This window comes from Crocodylus porosus, unplaced genomic scaffold, assembly GCF_001723895.1.
Source record: "Crocodylus porosus isolate Cpor-Errol unplaced genomic scaffold, CroPor_comp1, whole genome shotgun sequence".
NCBI lineage: Eukaryota > Metazoa > Chordata > Crocodylia > Crocodylidae > Crocodylus > Crocodylus porosus.
The window spans coordinates 20433408-20446652 of record NW_017728911.1 but is presented as its reverse complement, the minus strand read 5'-3'; the positions used below and the strand labels follow the sequence as shown (position 1 = coordinate 20446652).

The following is a 13245-nucleotide window of genomic DNA, read 5'->3' as shown; positions in this document are numbered from 1 at the left end:
TGGACTAGATGATCTGCTCAGGTCCCTTCCAACCCTACAAACTATGAACTATACCCCAAATCAGAGGCAAATCTGAAAAGCGAAGGGCTGACGCACCCAAGCTCAAGAAGCAAGTTACTAGGGAAAGATGAAACAGTCAAAGTGTCTCAGATGTGGATCTAACCATAAGACAACACCACCACTGGGACAGGTAAAAGTCTTCTGAAAGTCTTCAGCCAGTGGGATGGCCTGTTTACCACCATGGGTCACTTCCATCAGCTCTTATTTTCTTATTCTGATTAATACCCTTACAAATAAGTGGCCAGGCTGATAAAAGATCCTAACCTTTATGAATTCTTCCCATGACAAAGTTAGGTTGCTAAGGAAACCAGACCAGATAATCAGATCTTGTTAACCCACCAAATAGGACATTCAGTTGCTTAGCTACTGGCCACGCGCATCTCAACTCCAGAGATGACTCACTCCATTAGTATAACTCAAAGCAAACATTGTTCAACCATGGCCCAGCCACATCTAGTGGAAGCGCTAGTACAAACATGCTTTAAAATTGTGTCAGCTGTTAGGGGGTTTTAATCTGACAATTAGTAGGTTCTAAATCAGATTTAAAAAAACAATATGGACTCTCAGCATAACTTTATTGCTGCTGTGTGCAAAGGGGTGCCAACGCAATCTCCACTAACATTAATGGGTTTGCATAGCTAGAGTGCAATAGCTTGCTAAATCTTTATATTACTGTGCATACAGTTAACTATGCTTTTTATGTTTGTTCCTATAACAAGCATTCCCTGTTGAAAGGGTTTGCGTATACCATTGTCAACATTTACTTCTGAGATCTCACAGATTACACATCAGTTTTTATCCATCATCATATCCTGTTGTTTGGCTTCAGTGAGGAACCCTGATTTGTTACTGCGAAACACTGCTATTTTATGCATAATGTATAAATAAATATGGGTATTGTACATATACCACTAATAAGCTAGACAACTGCTGTCTATTAGGGACGTGCAAAATTTTGCCAACAGTTTCATTTTGACACTGTTTCAACTCACTTTGAGCTCAAAACAGCAAAATCAAAATGAAACAGAGAGCTTTGAAAGAGCCTCAAAATGAAACGAGGCAAGTCGAAAAGTTTTGAAAAGTTTCGAGTTTCAATGCTCAAGCTGGGGTTGCCTGCAGGGAAACAGAAACTGAAGTGAGGAGAGGCGGGGGAGAAGGGAGGGGAAGGAGTGCTCTCATTATTGACTGTGTAGCTGGCCAGTGACTGTCACCCTTTCCTGAGGTGCCTTCCAGTCCCAGTGCTCTGGGGGAGGGATGGAAAAACTGCATAAAAAGCAGCATTGTTTTGCCTGTCAGCAGGTAGAGGTGCAGGGCCCCAGAACCCAGACTCCCCCTGCACCTACCTCCTTGACAGCTGGCAGGCTTTGTGGCCACAGCACAAGCTAGCAGGCCTGCAGCTTTCACCCTGCTGCGCCTTAACACGCAGTGTCACCCATGTCATGAGTTTTGCTTGTCTGCAGCTTGAGGTGCAGTTTTCCCAGAACCCCTACACCTATCTCCTTGAAACTTGGCAGGCTTTGTGGCTTTAGCAGGGGCTAGCAAGCCTGCAGTTTTGACCCCACTGTGGCTTAACACATACATGTGACATGAGTTTTGCTTTCAAGACTTTGAGGTGCAGTTTGTCCAAAAGCCCTGCACCTATCTCCTTGACACTTGGCAGACGTGATGCCCTCAGAATGGGCTACCATTTCTGCAGGTTTCATCCAAATCAAGCTAGTTTATAGGCTGTTCTGAGCTTCCTCATTATAGCCTATGGGTGAAAGATCAAAACAGTGTTGAAACAGTGAAACAAAATGGAACAGCAGTTTTGAATCAAAATGAAATTTAAAACGAAACGCTGTTCCATCAAAACGTCAAAACACAAGTCAGAATGGAATGGCGCCCTTTCGCACAGCCCTACTCTCCATGTCCAGCATGTTTAACAAGACTGTGTCCTAATCATAAGATATATATGAATTAAAGTTATATTGCATTAGCACACAAAAACATTACGTTTTAATATGGGGTTTTCAGGAGCACCTCAGTGACTTAGGAGTACTTTCAGCAGGGCCTGCGTTCCTAAATCACTTAGGTGATTTGAAAATTAAAAGTTCTATACTCTGTCAGTGTTTCAAGAAGAATTTGTACTTTTAATTTTTCTTTGTTGCGTTTCCAAGCCATTCAGATTTGGAAACAATCATTTTTAACATGATTTATACAAAGGTTGAAAACCAGCCTCTTAATGGAGCCTAGTTTTAACTTTAACCAAGGAAGATTCTTGGTCTTTCCATAATACAAGGAATAGAATTTCATCTGCCTCTGAAATGCAGCCACTTCAGAGAGCGAGTACAGAAGGCACTGGAGGCCTTAATCAATCAATACACTTAAGCACATGCCTGATTTTAAATATTTGAATAATTCTTTTTATTTCAGTAGAACTTGTGCTTAAAATTAAGCATGCTCTTTTTAATACTTAAACCAACAAAGCTCTTAAGAGATCAGAATGCTTCACAACATTGTAATTCAGGAAATAAGGGAGAATACATTATCCCATTTACTGCCAGGGAATTTAAAAATATTATATTTACGTGGTTAGATTTTATGAAAAGAAACAAGGTAAATATACTTTTCTTTTCTCTTTTTAATGTCTAGGCTGTTTTTAAGGAATACAAGCTAAAGACCTCACATTTGTATCTTATCTAAAAGATCCTAATGTCTATAGCACAGCAGTCCCTGCACCCAAACTGAAGTCCTGGTGCAGTGCAGACTCAAGAGTGGAAAACAGCACTTGACTCATAGCCTATTGACGTAAAAGGAGTCTCTGCACTGACCTCAGTGAGCTCTGGGTCAGGTGATTACTGAGGCATCAATCAATACCACTTCGAACAACACCAGGTTGTTTCTTTTTTTCCCCTCTGTGTGTTTCTGATCCAGCAACTCACTAAACCCAACCCTGCTTAGTGTAGGGCAGGTAGCAAGATAACAGTATCATATTAGAGAGAGGTATAAATGAAAATGTATTTACAAAGGAAATTAGAAATTGTATTAATTATAATTTCATGTAATAGGTTTACAATGGGATAAACCTTTTTTTTAATCAGCAAACATCCAAAATCCACCATAGAAAAGCTGCTTTCATTTTTAATTTTATGTCAGTGAATATATAAATGGCTCTGTCCATCATACAGGATTATGTTATTTTTCATCAGATGAAGGGCAGAAGTGCGGTTGGTAATTTGCTGTGAAATATGATTGTTTAAATTCTAACCTTTTAGTTGCAGTTCTAGAGATCTATCCCTTGGAAAAAGATGCTTTTAGCTGATGGGTAAAATGATCAGCTTTGTTTTTCTCACTACCTCATAAGTAAAACATGATGGAAAATATTTAAGGCTCTTACTGGTCCAATAAAACTCCTTTCAGCCCACAGCCACCATTCCTGATACTGAATGGTTTGTCTGTTTCCGCGCAGGAAAGATGAACATCTCCGAATCAAACTAGATGCAGAATTTCGGATTTATGTTTAATTATATTTTTAAAAGCACAGCAAAAGAACAGGCAAAGTCTGCACAAATTCCACAATATAGATGAGAATATAGGTGGTTACATTATCATCTATGTTTGTAGCTGTGCCAGTGACTGCAGTGTCAGAAAAAGGGCTGTTTTTCTTCACTAGCGTGTCCTGCTTACATAGAAACTGTGCATGCTGATGAAATTCTGCTTTGACTTTTCTGTGAGGCAGGAGTTCAGCCCAACAGATTTTCAGGTACTAGAAAGAATTGTTATTCAGTTCCCAAGAGGTGCCACCATTATCTACTTAATTTGTTTTCTGTCAACCTTTTCTTTAAAAAAAAATCTATTCTACTTTAAATGCTGCGTAAAACCTTTTTAACTGGACTTAATTAGCCAATAACTCTATAAAAGCATTTGCTACAGAATATTCTCCTTCCAGGAAAAAGCAGCATTTGAATCAGATATATCTTTAATTACATACATCCATTGTTTTCAGCAGAAGAAGCTGCCTGATGCAGTGTGACTTCATTCATTGAATCAAAAATGAAAAAGATTTGTGTTTTAAATTAAGCTCAGTTTTGAATAAATCTTCCTCCACTCCCTGTCTTTTATGTATATTGGCCTCATTTGGTATCATGTAGTATCATACTTTCTTTTTACTTGAAGATATTCAAGATTTTCTATTTAAAGTTAATCATGTATCCATTCTATAGCTTGGTAATCATTTGCCTTTACATTTGTTTTTTTCAGAAACAAGAATTTTTAACTCCTTCCTTAACAATTTTCTTCTCAACAGGCAATTGAGCCTTGTCTTGCCTGACTGTATAATGTGGGTACTCTCATTTTCTTTTGGAGAATAACTGGAAATTGTTTTGTTTTCCAGAAAACTTGGATGAAATGATTGCTCTGCAGACAAAGAATAAGCTTGAGAAACCTTCTACTGATACCAAAAACAAGCTGCTAGCAGGTACTTAGCCTATTACTCTCTCCCCCTGTATTCCCTAGGGCTAAGTACAGACAGTCAAAAATCCCAAGGCTGAATTGATTAAAACTTCACAAGTTAGTCTAAACTGTGTCGATTAAACTGATAAACGAGTGAACAGACATTCACTTCTGATTTAAAAAATGCAGCCACGTGCCTGCAGTGGCTCAAACCAAAACCTGGGGGGCGCTAGAGCACACCTCCCTGCTCAGCTGAAGCAGACAGCTTGGGCCAAAGCTAGCCCACCCATTCTGTGAGGGGAGGGGTTGTGAGAAATGTGCAAAGCATCCTGGGATGCTGGGAGACTGAGTTGACTTGAATCTGGAAGGGATCTGGAACAGACTGTATAATGTGCAGGTAGCTCATGCCATGTGTAAAGACAATTGAAGCACTTTATAGTACCTGGCTCTCCGCTATTATGAGGTTGATTTCTTTGTGCTTAGTACAGAATAAGACCAAAATAGATAGTCATTGGTTTGTGAATTTTAGGACCTGATCCAATGCTCATTGAAAGCAATGGCCAAACACCTATCATTTTCCTTCAGCCATTGAAACCAGACCTGAAAGGATGTGTATATTAAATTTTAATTGACTGACTTGGATTATCTTTTGTAAGAGAAGATGCAGGCATTTTCAGCGATCCAGGCCGGAGATGACATTTAGAAACACATCCTACTCAACCTATTAATTTCTTCCTATATCATCACTCAAAATCATTACCCTACCCAAAGAATATCCTAATGTGATTTACAAATATTGGCAATGACAGTGCAAAAGTAAGGGATGGCTATGTTTGCAATGCCTTTTAGACAAGAGTAATGAAGAGACTGACAGCACAAAGGAAGAAGCAGCTAAAATGGAAAAAGAATATGAGACTTTGAAGGATTCCACAAAAATTGAAGAGCAGAATACAGCAGGAAACAGTAACCAGCCAAAAGGTACATGATTATTATGGGTTTCGCTGTAAATCTGTGATCTAAATGATTTGCTGTTTTTCCCCCCTTTTGGTAGCATAGTGACCTGTTGCTATAGCAGTGTCACAGATGCAATATGGCAACTGGACTCATTTTGTAAAGGAACAAGCCCATTGGTTGTATAGTTAGGATGGCTCTGATTTGTCTAGCTTAAACTCATACCTAGTGACCTGCCAGAGCTTTTTGATATTGGGAGAAGGGTGATTAATAATAAGAATCTTCTATGGCTAGTGATATCCTTCAGGAAAAATGTTATTTAATCAAAAACTAATCAAATAATTTTGATGGAAAATTTTCAACCAGCAGTTGAAAATACCGCTTAGTTCATACATACATGACCTGCTGGTCCCAAAAACACCTACCATTTCTGGGAGGCATATCTTCACACGTCTCAAATTCAAATTAATGTATTCACTTTTATTTAATTCAGCAGCAGATTCAAATGCTCTCCTCTGCACCATTAAGCTCTTGCTTTATGTATATTCTTTGTCCCCTGAATTCTTTGGGACAATTCATGCATTTCAGGTCAGCTGATGCTGAGTAATAAGAATTCTAATGTAGAGTTTTGACTGAAATCCAGCTGTCTGAATTCCCTGCCACCAGTCCTATAAACAGAATTGTATTTTCCCTGGAAGGCTGATTAGCGTTCTTAAATTACTCCAGTGTTTGGGAAAGAACTTTACCAGCCCTTTGGTACATGCATCCTGCTCTGCATAATCTAAATGAGGCACACATTCATATTCAGGGCAGAACAGACCTCCTTAACTTGTGTGCAGTATATACACGGTTGTCACATTATTTGTTAAGCACATGTTTAGTTCCACATGAAGCAAAGGAAGTCACAGTCCTTCCCTTGGAAAATATCTCTGTGAAAACTTATGCATGAAAGATTTATTTTAAAGAGGATGAATAGTGCAGCTGTGGGCAGGATGTCATTTATCTATGCAATATTAATATTCAAAGACCTAATATTGCTCTCAGTGATGTCATTGAGAGTTATGTATTTAAGTCCAGTGGGAGTTGGATTGAACTGAAGATCTGTTTTGAATCCAAAGGTGCTGAGAACAAAAACCATATATTTTTTAATTGAAATGAACCAAAATATGTTTTTATCATCATTTTTGCCACACCAAAACTTTTAGCAATAGCACCCCAGGCTGTGTCCACACGAGGAGGAGCATACATTTGCAGCAGCACAAATAGTAGCATCACAAATTTGTGCCACTACTTTGTGCTGCCCTACTTGTGTGGTTTGCAGTGAAACACATTGTCCTGCTGCTCCACGTGCTGCAGGGGGTGGAGGCTGGGACACAGGGGGTGCCTCAGCGTGAAGCTAGCCACAGACGGTCGCTACACTGAGGCACCCTGTGCCCCAGCCAGCTGGGTACTGGCACATGGAGATGGGGAAGCAGACAGCCCAGGGTCTTCGCCTTTGTTCTGGCACATGGAGCTTTGATGTGTTTTGTGCCACTTTCTTTTCACAGGATTTTTTGCTACCAGGAAATCCCAGTAGCTAATTTTACCCCAGTGCTGCAACACGTGCGGTTTGTGGTGCTGCAAAGAGGTTTTCAGTGCCACAGACCACATATGCCTGCACATCTCGATCCGGCCTCAGAATTTATCAGAACAAATAAAAGCAGCTCCTTTTGGACTTACCAACAGTCACTCCTCGACACATGCTTCCTTCCTCACATCTGTATCATTAAAGCCTCAATAATTTAGTCCCTTATCTGTAAAGGAAAGTTAGAACTTGCAAAGCAGTTTATAAATTAATTATTAATCAAGTAATTGATTATTATTTTTTTTAATATGTTGTAGTTCTGAATATATTGTAGTTCCTTCAAATGATTCTCCAGTAAAGACTGTTATTTATGACAGCTACAAATGACTTCTCTCTATACATGTAACAAACTATTATATAGTGAGCATGAACCTACCACACAGGATGCCTGTAGCAGCACTATCACTGGTACCAGGGTTTGTACTGTTTTCCTACTTTATCAGCTTACACATATTTTATTTTGTTTCTTCCCATCCCTACACCTCTGCACACAAGCCTTGATTCAGAAAGGGGCTTAAGCATAGGCTTAATTTTATACAAAGGGATCTACCTGCCTTGCTGAATTGTGTCATAATATTACAGTATTTATATACTATTTTAGGAACCAAATTAAATGCTTGTTAATACAGTAGTGTGGTGAGATATTGCCTTTCTGCATCTGTGGATTTTGAGCAAAATAGGATCATCAGCACGTTCAATATTCTGGGTTGAGCATATCGATTTCTCCAGTCTGTGTTAGGAGATGCTGATATTGAGAGGCTGAGTCATCTGTTCTATAGAATGAAACAATTTGCAGGTCCCACTGCTAGACAGCCAAGGTGCTTTTAACAACTATTGTCCACATGAGCAATTAACATGTTCTACATAACTGGAAACCTCTGACAGCAAGTTAGCAGCTCAAGGAGGAAACACAGCAGTGATACCTATTATCTTACTAGCTGCCTCAAAGCAGCATTTGATGTTGCATGCCATATCAAGTTAGCCTGTTGTAACTCTAAGCCACTCTTTTTCACATAATGCTACAGCAAGAGGAAAAGCCAAGTTGGCTGCATGCTACGAAGCAAATGCACAGGAAATAACATAATCCATCACTACCTATTTCAAAGCCTGAGTGGCCCAAAATGCAAAGACAATCACAGATGTACTTGAGCTATTTTCTGTGTCCAGCATCATAGGTGTTTCAGCACCTGTCAAGAATTTAAAAAGAAAGAATAGTACAAGTTGCAGTTGCTCTCTCTCCATTTCTTCCTTCCTGGCTTTGATTTCTTCATATATTCTATCAAATACCTTTGATTTCTTCATAGAATTTCTTTAACAGTAATTGGTTGTATGTGCATGAAAGAGTTATGAAGAGAAAAAGCAAGGTAAAAAATAAGATTTCTGGTTGTTTATGAGGGGCACGTTCCATAGTTATTCGTATCATTGATGAGGGAGAGTTTCATAAGCTAGGTACATCTGCCTTGTAAGTCTGATCTCCTGCACTCACAGGACTCTTCCTTGGTCAGTAATTCTGTTATTCTGGCTGCTGTGGGGTGTCATGTTTGCAAAAAAGTGTGAGGAAATCAATTCCACGGAGGATTTGAATTCAATGTAGACTCCATGAAGTTAATTCTGTGTGCATTGAGGAAGTAGGGCAGACAGTGGTAGGCTGGGATAAAATGTTTATGATAGCTGTGGGTTGCTAAGCTGGTAGGTGCTAGTAGGTGCTTTCTGTCACTTGGAACTGCTTGGAGTGTGTGCATCTTCAGCCCTAGATAAAATAAACTGCAATTGAAATCAGGCCTAGAGTTCATAGTTCACTGGTAACTGTGCCTCGTATGGACCCAAGAGGATGGAGTGTAATCTGCTACCCAGTCATTTTTTGTGGCTGTAGCTATTGGAGAATCCCATAACGACAATGGGTGTCTATATACCCTTCTGTAGGGTAGTGGGGAGGAACATTTTAATTAGAGTGGCTAGCAGGAGCCGCTTTAATTAAAATGCCCATAGTATTTCATGTATTCAGCATCCCATTTTTAAAAATGGCAGTGGGGGCACTTTAGCTAAAGCTCATATGACAAGCTTTAGTTAAAGCACCCCCACTGCCATTTTGAAATGTGGGATACTGAATACACAAGACGCTGCAGCATGCTGGGGATTCAAGCGCTTCAGCAGACTCGATTGATCAAGTCTGCTCCGGCGTGTTCTGATCACAAGGCATTGGAGCGCGTGTAAGGGTCCAAAAGAGCCCAAGCCTACAGACTGATTTAACAATCTGCTCACTGTTAAATTCTACAGGAAGCACTTCCATTTTCTGTTTGTGATGTTCCCAGTTTGGGCTAATGTCTGTCTTATACCTTCCTACAACTGGCTTACAGGGGTATGAATTCAAGCAGAATTTCAGCTTGTTCCTCTTCATACAAGATGCTCTGCTGGTTTATTGACTGACTCCCTACCATGCTACTTGTGCATTCTCAGCTCAAAAGTTCCAGTCTATTTAGTATTGCATTCATATACTGATGGGACTAAACTTGCAGAATTGGCAATGGAAGCTTTCTGCAAGGTAATTGCACAATTGTTTTCTTGACGAATATAAACACATTACGTCAATAAACCTCTAGCCACGTTAAGAATTCAGAATCCATTAGCTGTAATATTCCCTTAGGGACCTTATTAGGTATCCTTGAACTAATTCTGTCCTACCTGCTTTTGAGGCCAAAAATAGTCGCCATTTTAAAATTCATAGTCTAAAGGACAAGGTGTAACAGGAAATGATAAACAAAATGCTAATGCTTTCCTTTCCTTAGCAAATACAGCTGTCTGCAGTTCAGGTCATGGCTTTTTTCTGATGTCTTTTCAAAACATCACAACCTTACTTTTGATGTATGCTGGTTTATCAGCAAATGGAAGAGGTTTCTGATGTTTTTCAGATGTGAGCTGATGCTGAAAGCTTTCAGTGTCATTAAAATTGTACCCTGCTGTCTTAACAGCTTCATCTTTGCTTAACAATGATTGTGATCTAAAAGCCACCAACTGCCCTCAGTCCAAATGCACAGTGTCTGTGCATATCAGCAGGAATTATGCACATGAATCAAAGGAAAAGATATTGCCCTAAATGTGTGTCACATCTGGCTAACCTTTTACAGACAGGACCTGTTAGCCATTGATGGGAACTGTCTGAGCAAGGAGGACAGGTTGGACTCTTCAGCAGAAACTATGAATAATTTTAACCTGTCTTTAATTGTAATCAAGATCTTGCAGTTAAACAAGCTGCATCAATCATTGATGGTTAGCATTTGATTTCTCTCTCATCTGTATCTCCAGGGAAAGCTGAAGCATATTTGGAGGCAATCAGGAAGAACATTGAATGGCTAAAGAAGCACAGCAAGCAGGGACCTAAAGAAGGTATGAAGTAACAAACTTGTAGCTTGGAGTGGATGCTCTTTTAATTAGGAAGCACCTTGAAAACACATGATTAATATTAGCCGGATAAAATGCATTGAACAACTAAAACATAGAATGTGAAGTGCACGTCTGGGTTACTGCATAATAAATAGTGACGCTTAGGGTCATTGTTAAGTAGTCTAGGACCAAACATAAGGTTATCTTTAAAAATTATACGGGCATATATTATAGAGATGTTTAAAATCACTGCATAATGATTAACTTAATATAGCAACACACTGCAGATTACAACATACTAGCATAATAATTATCCTGCCCAGGCTGGTCTTCAAACCCAAAACATGCTAGTAAGTGAGCTGGAAACAACCCTGCCACCTTCCAGATCTTCCCATCCCTTCACAAACACCAGGGAATAATAACAAAGTTTTGCTGTGTGTAAAGGCACTTTACACTTGTTGCATGTAAAGCCATGTGTAAAGCTGAACCAACTCCACCAGCCTGTTTGGCCTGTTGCTCCAAAACATTATCACTGAAGGGAAGTGGAGCGGCCAAGAGTGTGGAAAAGCTGAGGGGGAAAGGATGCAAGATGCAATGGAAAGAATCGCAGCATCTACAGGAGTCGTTTTCTGCAGATCCTGGCTTGTTCAAGTCATCTCCACACTCAAGGTGTTGCACTGAACCAGGATCCTAGCTTGTCTCTGCCCTGTCCTGGAACTGTTAGTTAGAGAGCTGTAATAGGGGTTAGGACAATCCACAGGTTTTGGGAGGGAGGATGAGGCAGGAGGAGTGGCTAAAGCCCCTTGAAAAGGAAAGAAAGCTCTCTTTGCACAGCCAAGAAGGGGAGGGGAGACTGTGTTCCCTCCACATTATCTAGCTGGCTCTTGTGTGTGATAAAGTCTAAGGTGGGCATATTTCCCCAGTAAGGATGTGTCTGCTGCTTCACAAGTTTTTCTTCAGAGAAACTCAGTGACGGGAGATTGAACTGAACACCATGCCCTTCCATTCCCAGCTTTCCTACGCTCTATAGCTCCTCCTTTCATCCTCACGTCCTATCCCCCCCAACTCATAACAACAGCTGCAGTTGATGACAGGCTTACATATTGCTACAGACTTTTCCTGCCAATTCTAATAAATATTTCTATTTATCAGTGTGTTCATTATAGTAATTAGTGCTCAGTCACATATGATTATTCCCTCTGTTTCCCATATTCTCTACAAGCCCCCTCTCCTCTTCAAAGTAACCTTTTCCTCAGCATTACCAAAGACTGAAAATGACTGTAACTACAAATACAATAGCATTTCATCTGTTTTTGCTGTGAAAGCAATGAGACGTGATGTTAATTCCCTAAGTAAATGGATTCCCTGTGGAGTCTTGAACATCATGATACTTGATACTACAAGGGCCTGATTCTCTTTAATATTAATGTCTCTCTCCTTGCCTCTAGCACAGTGAGGTGGCCTTCAAGTGGGTGTAAATTATAAGTAAATGAGAATAAAAGTTTAACCACTTTATGCTTTTATAATCTTTGTCCTTCCCCTGCTATACATTTTATTCTTGCAAGCATTTATTTGGCAGCCTGGCAGTATTGTGAAAAGTGGTACAACCGGAATACGTTTACTCTATCCTTCACTTCAGGATTATGCTCTACTTCATGTGTTTGGCAATCACTTTTCTACTGGAAGCTGGTGGAAAAATAAGAAAAGTGATTCCCATACATGTGGCCGTTTCTCTCCAAACTGTATTACTCATTGGCTGTATTTGAGTGAGCTCTGGTTTCTTTAGGAAATCTCTTTGCAAATCCTGAATGTATAACTTTTAACAGAAATAGTGCTTCATCTAAAACTCTGCACTGGGAGAGCTTATTTGCCATTGTTATCTCCTTTTTAAAAAAATCTGCTGTCCTGTCAGACAGCAGAAACAATCTTACACGAACCAGGTGGCCATTAGACCCCAAAATATAAATTATTTAAAAATCTGCATTTCAGCCTGATTCTCTTCTGTGCCCAAAGTTTAGTCAGCATAAGAAAATGGCAAGAATATCTCCTCTCCTCTGTGGGGCCATTCATATGCTGTACCAAATCCTGGCATGAGTTCACAAATCAATGGAGTTACACCAGCTTGGAACACAAGTAATGTACTGATGAATCAAGCCTTTATTTGAATGACCCATCCTTTTTTGAAATCAATACTCTGAAAAAACAGCTTATCTGCTGATATAAATTGGCATACTTCCCAGCCCTTAGGGATGTGTTGCCATATTTCATATTCTGTATTTTCAGTCTCTAGAGAACAAAATTGTGAGGTACCTAATTAACACTTGTAAAACCACAAATTTGGAATTGCTCTCAAAAATACTTAGGTAGTGATATACCCATCAAGTTTCATAGCACCCACACTCACCATTCGTGACTGAAAAGAAATTTTAGGATTACTTTTACTTTTTTCAGGTTTTACTGGCAACTGGGTTGATTTGAATATGCAAATATGCCTCATTTTAAATATAATACAGCTATTTTGTAGTTCAGTGTAATGTGTCATATGACGTAGGTGAATATAAATGAAAGCAGATTTTTTTATTTACTTATTTTGGCCAACTTGCCCTAAACAAGGGTGACAGGGTAGCTGGCAGTGACCTAGCCCAGGGGTTTTGAAAGGGCAAAAGATGGTTGGAGGACTTGGGAATCCCTTTCCTCACCAATCTAGTAATGATTTGGCCCAGGGGTTTTGAAGGGCTAAAAGATGATTGGAGGACTTGAGATTCCCTTTCTGCACCAATCAGGCACCAGAGACTCCC

The 13245-nt window shown here is 39.7% G+C and overlaps 1 protein-coding gene across 2 annotated transcripts in view; it reads left to right on the top strand.

Annotated features, from left to right (window-relative positions):
• The window catches only part of SCG3 (secretogranin III), a 54999-nt gene that overhangs the window by 26851 nt on the left and 14903 nt on the right, over nucleotides 1-13245 (top strand). For both annotated transcript variants that reach the window (XM_019533581.1, XM_019533580.1), the window contains 3 exons: nucleotides 4433-4516; nucleotides 5341-5469; nucleotides 10370-10450. In XM_019533581.1, coding sequence (XP_019389126.1) covers nucleotides 4433-4516; nucleotides 5341-5469; nucleotides 10370-10450 — 294 coding nt within the window. The remainder of the gene's footprint in view (nucleotides 1-4432; nucleotides 4517-5340; nucleotides 5470-10369; nucleotides 10451-13245) is intronic.